Source organism: Rhincodon typus, chromosome 10, assembly GCF_021869965.1.
Source record: "Rhincodon typus isolate 14 chromosome 10, sRhiTyp1.1, whole genome shotgun sequence".
In the NCBI taxonomy this organism is placed as follows: Eukaryota; Metazoa; Chordata; class Chondrichthyes; order Orectolobiformes; family Rhincodontidae; genus Rhincodon; species Rhincodon typus.
In genome coordinates, this window is record NC_063341.1 from 49,309,991 (window position 1) to 49,324,173 (window position 14,183).

The 14,183-nt window shown below is 38.0% G+C and overlaps 1 protein-coding gene across 1 annotated transcript in view; it reads right to left on the reverse strand.

Moving 5' to 3' along the window:
- The window catches only part of LOC109915782 (HORMA domain-containing protein 1-like), a 31,224-nt gene continuing 17,041 nt past the window's right edge, over nt 1-14,183 (reverse strand). Inside the window, exons 3-11 of the mRNA XM_048602114.1 lie at nt 9,978-10,004; nt 9,800-9,867; nt 8,634-8,773; nt 5,901-6,136; nt 5,583-5,616; nt 3,692-3,753; nt 2,293-2,364; nt 1,346-1,462; nt 1-255 (exon numbers count right to left, since the gene is read on the reverse strand). Coding sequence (XP_048458071.1) covers nt 196-255; nt 1,346-1,462; nt 2,293-2,364; nt 3,692-3,753; nt 5,583-5,616; nt 5,901-6,136; nt 8,634-8,773; nt 9,800-9,867; nt 9,978-10,004 — 816 coding nt within the window. The 3' untranslated portion in view covers nt 1-195. The remainder of the gene's footprint in view (nt 256-1,345; nt 1,463-2,292; nt 2,365-3,691; nt 3,754-5,582; nt 5,617-5,900; nt 6,137-8,633; nt 8,774-9,799; nt 9,868-9,977; nt 10,005-14,183) is intronic.

Genomic DNA, 14,183 nt, shown 5'->3' on the forward strand with positions numbered 1-14,183 from the left:
TTATTTCATTTGAATTACTCCAAATATATTTTATACAGATATAACCAAAGTAGTAACAACAATGACTAATTAAATTTCTGGGTGAATATATATTTTGTTGACATGCAGTTCAATATATTAAAAATCTAACTAAATTAATGGTTAAATAATGCTGTCACAAATTATGAATTGTGCCCAATATTGTCAGATCATGTTTCAATTTTTCCTCCTTCGCTTTGTAATCTTCTCTTGAAGCGTAGCAGATTCACATGTTGCCTGTCAAGAAATGGACAGCATGAGAACTCTAGCCGTGAGTTTTTTGTAATATCACAATATATAGTAGAAAAGTATTTGTGAAACCCTTTCTTCTCATTAATGAGCAGTAAAGAACATTTTTTCTGCCACAACATGGACCATTAATATAAGTAAATAGCAAAATATATTGGATGCAAATTTATTTTTAGATACAAGAACAATGAATTCTGGTAGACAGGAACAGAGATCAAGGCTGGGCCCAATTTTATTGAAAACGGAAAGGAAAATGACGGAATTGTGTTATGTTCCATATTTCCCTCCATTTGCCAATTTTGATGTACATTCAGGTGTACACAACTGTTCATCCCTATTAGACTGTCATTAAGGACACTGGGGACAATTTCTATGCTGCAATATTTCAGAGCAGTACTGAAATTAACCTAATACAAAAAAAAGAGATAATCACTTTTCATAACTATCTAGGATCTTTAAAAAATTGAGTGTAGTTCTAAACACCAACTGGAGTCAGGTGCCTCAGGTATGCTGTAAATGGAACAGGAGATACTGTCAGGTGCCAATAGGGAATGCTACAGATTTCTGAAATAACTGTGGATGGAGGTGAGGAATAAGAGATATGAAATCTGCCAGAAGTCCAAGTGAATAGCAGGCAGAGTGGAAAGATAAGATATAAAGTAATATATTATTTGCAAGCTCTGTACCCAAAGATCTCTAACTTCTTCTGTGTTATGAACCCCTCACCTCTGTCTTGAACACAACTAATCCTGACAGTGGTTGGATCTCATAGTACACTGTGGAGCTTTACTCAAGTGCAGCACCAGTCCGAATCCAGAAAACTTGTTGCTGTGCCACTGACATATCCAAATCAGGCCTCTGGTCACTTGGCAGCTGTACAGCATAAGAGCTACAGAACTGCAAGAAAACTCATGGGGTAACCACTTAAAGGCAGAAAACTGCTTCCGCCATATACCATTTCTGCACAGTATGCACATGTAAACAGTAAAGAATGAGTGCTCATCTAAATATGTACAAATTTATCTACTAAAGCAAACTGAACAAACAGAACAATTGATAAAATGATTTTTTTACCCACCTTATGAAGTTCAGAGATAGTTTTTTTAGCTCGAACAGCTTTTACGGTCTGTGTAGTGCTCAACTTTTGAGGTTCCTCATGTCCTATGCCATTATCCTGTGAGTCATCTTTCTGCATCTAACAGTGAAAGCCCAGCAAAATAATTACATATACACTAAGAATTCAGTTTGGTAAGAACCATTAGCAAATACAACTCAAAAATACTGACATTAATATTACGGAGTTAAATATTTAATTTTTTTTCATAAATAGTACATTGGTTTTGACGTTGTCTTAAATAATTTTGTTATTCTCAAAACAATAACCCAAAGAGCAAATTGGAGTTATTAAAGACGGTTACATTGAGGATCAACTTTTTTAATGCACAATACAAGTCATGCAAGTTATATTCAAAAGTCACATGTTGTCAAAGTTAACACGCCATCAATTTGGAGGAGAAATTCCTCAACAGGATGGTTTGTGTTGGTGTTGCTACATCCCAGCAGGCTGAACTGTCAAGAATTGACGGAAGATATTGATTGCCTGCTCAGCAGCAAGCCTGTCCACGGCTGGAAGATTCCAGCAGAACCATATTCACGGACCAATTGGGGAAAAGTTAAGTCCAATTGGCTACCCACCACCATAGGTGGGTTGCTTCTGCAGTGGTGACTCCACCTCATGCAAGATTGCTCACAGCTGTGAACATATCTGGTAGCAGTGGATGTGACTAGCTATGTTCCAACACTGCTCCCTGTTCTGCCTCCATGCAACCATGAAAATTCCCAATGCATCCCAGATTTGTGGAAGGAAACAAATATCAAATTCCTTTCATTGTGAAAACACCTTTCCTTGGTTGGACTATTAATAACTTCTCTGTTCTTCAGGTTGGACCACAATTCCTGGAAATACTGAGTATTAAAGGTGCAAAAGGGGAAAACATCTCAAATAAGATATTGCAGAATACTGACCAGCACTTTTCTAAGTTTTAATCTTTTGCCTGACACATCCAGCTCTGCTGCCTTGGCAACCAATTGCTTTATCTGAAATGAAAGAGTATTAATAAAACAAGCACAAAGTTTATACTGCAGTATACACTTTGCTCTTAATGGTGAAACATCAGCTTTGCTGTTTCACCTTGTGTACAGCTGTCCAGAATGTTTTCACAAGTTTGCCAGCAAAGATTTTTAACTATTCTGGCATTTGATTCAGGGCAATGCCCTCTACAGGATATTTATGGTATCTATGAGCAAAGCAAACAACTGCAAGACTCAGCAACTAATCATATTGAAGCATCCACACTGAAATATGCAGATCACAATCTAGGAAATGAAAAATATGAACTGAAAGCTTATTTATATGATTGTATACAAAATTAAATAAACTTTGACACACAGTTGGGACTAAGATGGAGCAGTAAAAGAAAAAGAAAACAGACAACAAACAAAATTTGAATTTCTATTTTTGTAGTAAACTACAACATTAACTTTTTTGGCAAGAATAAGACCTTACAGCAATGACTATCATATTGGGTACTGTTTTAAAAAAGAATCACTTCTAGAATCACTTTCTACAAACAGCACCATATGAAGAGATTTCTCTCCCAGAACCAGTCCTAACTTTTCAGCTGGGTTTAGTACCAGTTAAATGTAAAATAGACCAAATTTATGTAATTATAGCAATAACAGCAAAAATCTATTGCTGAGGACTGCATTAGTGCACGTTTTCAAAGTTTAGGGTCTCTCTGACAGATACATCAGAATTTCTAAGATTAACTGCACATTTGAACACTAGAAGTCACCATCAGACTCATTTTTCTCACTTCAACATCACTATTTGGGCCACTGTAATGTAACAATTTAAAATTTAAAGATCTGAAACAAGTTGTAACCAAGAATATCATAATATTACAATATACTGAGATAAAACAGACAAAATGCTCCGTTGAAATTGTGCTTTTCATGCAAACTTTCTTTGCGCTATCACCAAGGTACAATGTGTTGTGATCTGATGTTATTACACACCTCTGGAGCAGGTGTGACTTGAGAATGTGCTTTCCAGTCCAGGGTTAGGGACATTACCAGAGCGCCACAAGAGGACCCTAAATCTGTGTAGCTAATTTACATGTTTCTTGTTGTTTGAAGTTTGGTAGCGATGACCGTGGGAAAATTTCCGTCACTATTTTAGAGCAGTTGATCCAGACAATGAGGAAGCATTCTAATACTGTATACTGACCACTTTTATTTTAACGATGACACACGCTTACTTTACATTTTATATACTATACATAAATGAAAATTCTTTCAATTTGTCCTTGTGACATCCAAAGTATTTAACTGAATTTCTTCACAAATGACAAAACAGCAATACCTCTTTCTCTGACTCACTGAATGACTGCTCATTAGTCACACTCCTCTGAAGTTCAGAATGGGCTGCCAAAATATGAAAAATTGCCAAAGGTTACATATTTTTCAACTAATTATGGTATAAATGAAATACTACCCTGAATATTAACATTATTGTTTACAATGATGCAGAACAATGTTGCATAGCTATCCTGCAACGGTTGTGACAACTCAGTTACCCTTAGTATATATAAAGTAACAATTTTTATCACTATCCACAATCCCTGTAGGTATCAATCACAATTTTATTCATAGAATTTACTTTGATTGGATGCTCTGGCAAAAAAAAATTATCCAGTCTTTTTTCTTCTTTTACTGAAAATTACGTACTTTTACTTATTTGATCTTTGCCGTATATCACCCATATATATAGGTTCCAATATATACAAGACTGAAAAATGTGCTTTTAATATTTCTTAAATTTCACACTTCTAGGAGAATGTGCCATTTGGCTAAGATTTAGTGTAGATCAAGTGCGTAGGCTTTGAGAAGGTCTAGTGCTATCACTTCATGTATTTGTAAACACAGTCAAAGTAGAATAGAGATGGCAACTCAGCCAGTCTGGCAGTATCTGTGGAGAGAGAAACAGTTCATGTTTTAATCTGAGATGACTCTTCAGAACTCCAGATGCTGCCAGACCTGCTCAGTTTTTCCTGCATTTTCTGTTTTTATTTGCAGCATCTTGCTTATATAGAGATGACAATTATCTGCACATCTATATTTTTGATCCGTAAAGAAATAAATGGACTGAATGATTGTTTTTCATTCCTATTTCTTATGTTGGAAATTATGCGTCTCTGGTGATGCAAAGGTATCCTTCATTGCTGACAAAGGGAACAGCAAACTTGATACAGATTCTAGGGAAACAATTGGCTTCAGAGATTGTTGCCAGATCTGCACATTGTGCTCAGATTTTCAAATGTTAGTTTGAAGAGTCTGGACCAAGCAGTGGACAGGAAGAGAGACATCCTACAACTGCCAGAGAGAGCGAGGAAACTCTTTAGGCAATGTCTGCACCATTGGTGGGAACTGACCTTTGAGGGATCAATGCCAGGAACTTATTTTCAAACGACACAATTGCAATGCCACAATATATATTTAATTGTCAAGATTTGAATACTGTTCTCTTACTCTCTGCTCACATCTACATCTTCAATGTCACTACATTAAAATAATAAATGAGTAAAGTTGATCATGTTTGCATTTCTCAGCCCTATGGGCTTACCAGTTGTGCACAACTCCAGGCAGGAGTTAGCAGTGGAGAACTCCAAATTCACCTGCAAACCACTTCATCAAAAGAAAGCATGCTGACCATTATAGGAAGAGGGAGAATCATGGCCATTTTGACTCAAAATGCTGGAGGACACTTTGAACACTCTCTTCCAATATGCGCTGTGCATAACAAACTGAAGATACATTTATAGTATCATAGTAAAAATATTAAGTAATGTCCCTTCTGAGAAATTTGGTGACACCTCTTGAAGAAGGGAAGCACAGCCTTCCTGATAAGTACCAACACTAAATTTGGCAAACTTATTTAAATATATTAATTTGATATTTTAACAATTCTGGGATGTACCCTGAATACCTAAGGAGCCAATCATTTTTGTGTATGTTATACTTGTAGCTCCAAATTAAGATGTACACAGTGCTTGCAGTATTAACACTTATTTTATATCCAAGCAACAGATTCAGCACGAATAAATTTTTATGCCATCTTCATTAATTCAGGCTAGCATTCCGTTTCTTCTTACACTGGATAACCAACCTTCTTAAATTTTCTATAGTTCAGGAACTTGAATGTTGCACTAGCCTAGTGCTCATACTTTCCTTTAACCTGCTAGGAATGATCATACCTGTAATATTTTGGTAGAATGGAGAATTTCTGTCCTGGATCAAAAGAAACAACAGTTGAGACACCGATTGCAACACGTCAAACATGATAAACAATGAAGCATGCTTGTGGAATTTAGAACACTACTCCTGCAGGTCACAAGTTGCTCTGGGTGTCTCACCGTAAATATTTCAAGTCTATTCTGCTCTGATCTAAAAACAAGATCAATTTTTATAAGAGATCCATTCTTGTTATATTAGTTTCTGGTAGAACCTCACTGTGGTACAGACTGGAATATTCCAAAATAAGTTATAAGTAACTAGTTAGTGTTGGCACTCACGTTCAGTATGGACTTGACTTCCTCCATTCCTTGTACTGAAGTTTCGGTTTCCTCATTTAGCATATTCTCCTTCTCCAGCTGTTCCATTGTCTCTTTCTCTGTGGTGACCCTCACTTTCATCATATGGAATGGAGTCGGCACATCACCAACTTTAAAATGGACTGGGGTTCCCTCAAACCACACAGCATCACACTCACCTTGTTTAAACCCTGGCGGCTGGTATTCAGGAGGTGTCACTGCCAAGCAGAAAATAAATGAAGATTTTTTTTCAACTAATATTTATGTAATGAACATTTTAAATGAAGATTAAAATACAAGGCATACTTCATAAATTCTAATATTTACCTTCTGGCTGGATTTCCCAAATGCAGATGTGCATAATGCTATTTAAATTGTCACTAAATTTTAGCAAGTGAAAAATTTAGAAAGGAGAAATGGAGGACAAATTACCTCACTCAAAGGATTGTGAATGTTTGGAATTCTCTAATCCAGAGGGTAGTGGGTGTTCACTTCTGAATACATTAAAAATATTTATGGTTTTTCAAGGATTTAAGGGATATAGGGAGTAGGTAATAAAACATAGTTGAGGCTCGAGGTCAGCCATGATCATATTGAATGGTGGAACAGGCTCGAAAGGACCACATGGTGTACTGCTATTCTTATTTCTCATGCTCAAACAGCTTCACTTACCAGTTTACCTCTCTTTCTCTCTGGGTGCCTGGGTGCAGGCAACATCTGAAAACACCCCAAAAACATCATTTCTTTATTTATGCCTCTTAGATTTTCTGTCAGCCCGCTAGTCTTTAAGGGCCCTTCTTTTAAAGGAATCTCTCACTACTGTGGGAAGCATGACATCATATTGTAGTAATCTCAGTGACACGATCAAACCTATAAAATTGTTTGATCACCTTTGTTGCCATAGTAGGACATCTAGGGGAGGATCACTATAGCTGAAAATCCTGAGTCTTTACTAAAATGGAGGCATTAAATTGAATAGGCATTGTCACAATCCTGGATGAGACCACAACTTATGTTACAATCCATGACTAGACTGTTTATACTACATTATAGCTAGTAACTTGGAATACTTTGTATTTAAAGTAGACAAAATTTGGGATATCAGTGATTAAGAGATTAAACCACAAAAATCCATGGTTTTTAACAAACAACATAAGTTTTTTTTGTCAAAGTTAAAACAATGTAACGTGTATTATATACACACAAATATATACATACCTTAAACTATAAACATCCAGAATTAAAAAGGAGGTAAATATGGGTAACATACAAACAATGGTCAAATACCCAAACCACATCCAATAGCAGGTTCCACAGATTTCTCAGCAACATCACAGAAGGTTCTGACCTATACTGTCAGTAACAATCATTAAAATTTTGTTTACAAGGCATTCTAATTCTTCTTTACTGAAGACCCAGCTTCAGAACTCCATTAAAAGGTGCCCCATCAGACTTCGTCAACGACTGCTCACAACAAGTTCAATCTCTCCGTGAGACTGTTGTCCACTGGATTCCCAAGACTGCAGTCCAACAATATTCATCGGCACAATTTCAGTTTTAGTGCAGATAGCTAGCTTCATTTAAGTTGGATTCCCCAGAATTCAGTATACTCATCTTTCCCAGTTGTACCAAGATACTGCTTGTGGGCTTCCTACATGCTTACTCTCAGTGGCACTAAACTACCACTGGTTCCCAGGTTCCAAACAGAGCTAATGATTTCCCACCACGTTCTCAGCTCCCTGGACTTCTCCTGAATCCTAACTGCATGGAGATATTAAAATGGCTCCTGGGACTTCTTCCTGATTCTTGAACTATGTTGCACCATGGAGACTCAGCTGTCTTGTCAGCAGCAGTTAATCCTAGCACTTTTAATACGTGGAGCTTATTTTTCTGCACTATGTCATCTGACTCATTAACACATCACGTGTTTTCATGCCGCCAGCACCCTGCAGGTGTACAATTCTGGGGATGGGTTCATCCTGCTTGATCTCTGCAATGGCTATGAAGTACTGCTGAGCAAAGAATCTCAGTAAACACTAGGCAGAGTGCAAATAGTCTCTCCTCCTCATGTATACAGCAGAACTTCCAGAGCATGCCAAGAATTGTTGTCCTCAGCCTTTGCGTGAAAATGGCAAATTTAGGTTTCCTAATAAACTCCACATTGGGAAAATAAAGATTCACCAAAGTGACAGATTTGAAAATACAAGTTCTTAACATATATAAAAGAAACAAGTAAATAGTTAGGGTTGTAACTGAACTGGCTTGACTAGGGGTGTGCCAAGTTCTGGAATACAAGTCTTCAGTCCTATTGCTGCAACGTTCTCAGGGCTCTTAGCTTTTTCAGTATCTAATGCCTTCAGCAGTTTCTTGATATCATGTGGAGTAATTGGCTGAAGACTGGTATCGGTGATGGACAGGACCTACAGAAGAGGCAGAGGCAGAGATAGATCCTCTTATCACTTCTGGCTGAAGATTAAGGCTTTTGCAACATGTTTTGCACTGACATGCTGGCTCCTCCGTCATTGACAGGGGGGATATTTATGGAGCCTCCTTCTCCAGAGAGTTATTTAACTGTCCACCACTATGCACAACTGGATGTGACAATGGCTGCAGCGCTTAGATCTGATCAGTTTGTTAATGGAATCGCTTACTGTTGTTAATCACTTGCTGCATATGCTGTTTGGCACATTTCTTAAAATAATAAATCAAATTTACCTTCATCATAATAGAAGAGTTTCATTGTCAGAGACACATCATTAGGAAGTATTTCTAGGCTCTGCATTAAGACAAACAGCTTACGAATGAGCAGAATGGAGGCTTTCTTTGTATCTTGAAGGCTTACTTGCTTGTTTTTGCTGTAAACATGTAAATAAATTTGGGGTGAATATCCTTGCTTTTTATAAATGAACTTCTAGTGCATAATCAAAGTATCAGAACTTTTACTACCAAGAAAAGACTTGCAGAGGAGTCTATTACACTGTTTTTCTACTGTTAGTTCACCTTCCTTTATATTTAAAACTATGGATTTGGAATTTGCAACACATATGCATAATCGCCTAAATAGGAACCTTTGAAAAAAAATGAGAATTTTAGATGAGCAGGCAATTAATTTTTTCAGACCTTGTAAACAATTTTAAAAAATCCTCACCTGTGACTGACTCTTTTTCTCTAAAATACGTTTTTATGGCATCAGAGCACTTCACGTGAAAAATTAAATAGCTTCTTCAGTTGCGGATTCTTAATCATGGCAAGTATAAGATGGAACTCAAATTTTAAGACTCAAGGAACTTGTTTCCTGACTAGTCAGGGCATCCTCCAATTCTGCCAGCAGCTAGATCATACAACAAAGGGATGCAACTGCAAAGAGGTTAGGCAAGTGGTTCAAGATGTTAGAAATAGAGTTTGATTCAAATGTGCTTTGGTGGGGTGTGGATAGGTGTGAGGTCTCGACTGTGGTGCACTCAAGAGAGTTAGATCACAGTATTTTCTGAAATAAAATATTAAGGATCTAGGAATTGTGAAGGAGCAGAGATTTAGGAGCTCATGCACACAAATCTCGGAAAAAAAAAATCAATAGACAGGTATCATGTCAATTTAAAAATTACATGGAATGTTTGTTTTTTTTCCTGAAGACGGAATACAAAGAGGTTAAAAATACGTTTCAGCTGCATCGACTCTTGTTAAGACTGTATTTTGAGCAGGCACTGCCCTGAGGGAATATATATTTTTGCTCTGGAGTGCCAATTAACCAGAATGATACAGGACTAATATGCTGACAAGTTACATCGTTTGTATTTCCTTGAGAGTCAAACATTAAGGAACAACAAAATAAAGGGAGTGTAGATAGAAACACTTTCTACTGGTGAAATCCAGTTTATTACCTTAAAATATCCAGCTTTGGTCCATCCGCAGTGTACTTGAACTTAAACTGGTAAGACTCAATTATGCTCTACAGGAGGATATGGGATCAAGTCTAATTATAATTATCTTTCATTTTTACTCATAAACAAAGATAAAAAATTGTTTTATTGCAAATATTTTCAAAGTATAAACACTTACATTTGGATCCTCTGGATCTCTGTGAACCTAAAAGTTAAAAATTCACCAAAGTTGTACAATGGATTATCCTGGAGTTAAAATTAACCATTTTAATAATTGTAGCTAAAGAATAATGATAAATATATTCAAATATATTACATGCCAGGAATTTTAAATACTAAATGAGGAAAGACTAATTTGCTATCAATAACTGAGTATTTTCTTCCCTTCCAACCCTTATCTGACTTGAACTGTCATGATTCTCCTTTTTTAAATCAGTTTACCTCTCTCGTCAAAACTTGCGGAGTTCAAGATAACACAGTGTGGAGCTGGAGGAACACAGCAGGCCAGGCAGTATCAGAGGAGCAGGAAAGCTGACGTTTCAGGTCGGGACCCTTCTTCAGAAATAGGGGAGGGGACAGGGGGCTCTGAAATAAATAGAGAGGAGGGGTGGGGCTGAGGAAGGTAGGCAGGATGGTGACAGGTGAGTGCAGGTAGGCAGTGGTGGGGATTGGTCAGTGAGGTGGGAGGGGTGGATAGGTGGTGGAGAAGACGGACAAGGTCTAGGAGATGTGCATGAGAAGGAGGTATGTATGAGAAGGAGATATGTAGGAGAGCCTGGCCTGCTGTGTTCCTCCAGCTCCACACTGTGTTATCTCTGATTCCAGCATCGGCAGTTCTTACTATCTCTATGTAGAGTTCAAGTTGAGACGGTTGGAAGTTTGAGATGGGTGGGGGGTGTTGTAAGGTAGATATTTGGTGTGGGTGGAAAATACTCCCACTCATCCTGGACCAAATTCAATGTTGAAAAGATAAGGATCTGACAGAAACAAGCAATTCTTACTATTTCTTTATTTACTTGGTTTCCCAAGGCTATTTAAAATTGGTACTCGGGATCCTTAAAAGCTTCCATTGACAGACCTGCCTCTTGAGAGCAGATTGGTTGTCTACATCTCTTCAGGCTCAGTTACAACCAGATGTGGGTGGGCTTTAATGTTTAGATGTTCTTAAGATTTTAATTTTTTACCAGACAAAATAATACTTTTTTCTTTTTGGGGGGGCAGGGGAAAACAAGTTTAGGCTCACTTATGGTTCAGTTGGTTGTTACTAAATAGCTGGCTCATACAGACCATCGAGGTTAGAGGTTGTCCGTACTGTACGTCGAGTCAAATGATCCTTTGCTGGGAAAGCAAAGACAAAAACGGGCCTGGATAGTTTTGATTTATGAAGAGGAATAGCAGTTATAATTCTCAATCTGAAACCATTGGACTCTCTTGACAGTACATTTGTGCACATAATTGATGGAGATAGGAATAGGCATTCTTGTGATGTCATCATGGTTGGAACGTCTAGGCTAATGTACTGTCTTATACATTAGAATGGCCACCTGAGGGCAACACTGGAATCAACACCTTTAAGAGTGTATGAAGGAATGAAAACAAAATAGAGGGACTTCGTACTTAAAACTTGAAAATAATAGCCTACATTTATGTAGTAGCAGCTTTAGGTGTTAAACGTTTGCTCCACGTCTAACTCCCTCAGTGCAATGAATATTCAGAAACAGGTCAATTTGATAACATAAGCAAATTAGTCCAGCACTCTTTTGTTTCTTTGTAAAATAAATTCAACAGTATATGAAACAATATTTATAAATAAAACAGTAAATTCTGACAAACAGCATTTGGTTCACCAGTATTTGTAAAGAAAAGCCAAGACCATGTACTTACACAACATTCAATATGCTCCAAAATATTTTACATTTATTGATTAGTTATAGGTATTTTTAGTTAACCTGTTCAGATGTGGTATGACACATCTTTGGAATATGTGGGACTTGAGCCCTCAAATTACTTGGTTTTTTTTTGGAAATTAACCTGTTCAGAAATATTACACACTTGTAGAGCAGGGACTTGAAACCAGGCTTTCTGGGTCAGGATGTAGGGACACTACCACCGAACCACAAGAACCCCTTAAACATTTCTACATTGTCAGGACATCATTAAGCTTTTCACAGCTAATTGATTCCATTTGAACTACAGTTGATTTTATGTTAAAAACAGATATTTCAATCAACCTGCTCAGACATGTTTTGGATATTGTGGTTGGTTGGCTTGCCAAGTTGGTTCGTTGTTCCGCAGACGTTTCATTACCCTGCTGGGTAACATCATCAGTGCAGCCTCCGATGAAGCGTCGTTGTGTTTTCCCGCCTGGTATTTAAACTCTGGAGTCCATTGAGCTGGATTACCTCACGGCGCTTCATTGGACGCTGCACTGATGATGTTACCCAGCAGGGTAATGAAACATCTGCGGAACAATGAACCAGCTTGGCGAGCCAACCAACCACAACATCCACAACCTGAGCTACAAATCTACTCTAAAACCTTAATGTTTTGGATATTTTCCATTCAACCTGTTCATACTTGTTACAACATATCTTCGGAGCAAGGGGGACTTGAACACAGATCTTCTGGCCCACAGGTAGATACACTATCAGTGTGCCACAAGATCTTAATTGCTTAATTACAAACTATAATCAATGTTGTTTGTGGACAAATATAGCAGTCAATTTGTGCACATTAGAGTCTCAGAAACAGCAATAAGATAATAATGTAACCCACTATTGATGTTATTGCTTCAAGAATAAATGTCAAACAGGTTGTGACAAGATCTCTGCTGTTCTTTGAGCTGTGTCATGGAATTTTCTGTGTCACCTGGGAAGGTGGATGGGACTTTGGCAGATAGGTCTACTCTGAAAGATTTCTCAACGTTGTGAGCAGAACCTTATCTATTTACAGCTATTGATAAATATGCTATGCATTTCCAATCTTTTCTATTGATAATTCATTTTCATTACTCAATTTTTATCATTTTTGTCCTTATTTGGAAATCATTAAGTCATAGAGTCATACAGTATGGAAACAAACCCTTCAGTCCAACTCATCCATGCCAACCAGATATCCTAAATTAATCCAGTCCCATTTACCAGTATTTGGCACTCTAAACCCTTCCTTTTCATGTAACCGTCCAAATGCCTTTTAAATATTGTAATCGTACCAGCCACCACCACATCCTCTGGCAGCTCGTTCCATACACGCACCACCTTCTGCATGAAAAAGTTGCTCCTTAGGTCCCTTTTAAATCTTTACCCTTTCAACTTAAACCTATGCCCTCTAGTTTTGGATTCCCCTACCTTGGGGACAAGACTTTGACTGTTCACCCTATCCATGCCACTCATTATTTTATAAACCTCTATAAAGGTCACCCCTCAGCCTCCGACATTCCAAGGAAAATAGCCCCAGTCTATTCAGCCTCTCCCCATAGCTCAAACCCTCCAACCCTGGCAACATTCTAGTAAATCTTTTCTGAACCCATTCAAGCTTCACAACATCCTTCCTATAGCAGGGAGACCAGAACTGAATGCAGTATTCCAAAAGTAGCCTAACCAATGTCCTATACAGCCATAACATGGCCTCCCAACTCCTATACTCAATGCACTGACCAATAAAGGCAAGTGTAACAAATGCCTTCTTCACTACCTGTCTACCTGCAACTCCATCTTCAAGGAACTCTTTGTTCAGCAACACTTCCTCAGGACCCTACCATTAAGTGTACCTGCCCTGCTTTGCCTTACCAAAATGTAACATCTCACATTTATCTAAAATAAACTCCATCTGCCACTCCTCAGCCCAATGGATCAAGGTCGGTTTTACACCAAGATAACCTTCTTCACTGTTCACCACACCACCAATTTTGGTATCATCTGCTTACTACCCATTCCTCCAATATTCACATCTAAATCACATATAAATGACAAAAAGCAGTGGACCCAGAATCAAGCCTTGTGGCACACTGCTGGTTACATGCCTCCAGTCCAAAAAGCAACCCTCCATTATCACCTTCTGTCTCGTACCTTCACGCCAATTTTGTATCCAAATGGTTAGCTCTCCTTGCATGTTATCCAAACTTGCTAGCCAGTCTACTATGCGAAACCTTGGCGAACGCCTTGCTGAAGTCCATATAGACAATGTCCACTGCTCTGCCAATCTTCTTTGTCACTTCTTCTAAAACTCAGTCAAGTTACTTAGGCATGATTTCCCTAGCACAAAGCCAAGTTGACTATCCCTAATCAGTTCTTGCCTTGCCAAATACATGTAAATCCTGACCCTTAGAATCCCCTCCAGCAACTTACCCATCACTGATATCAGACTTAGTAGGAACTGCCGATAC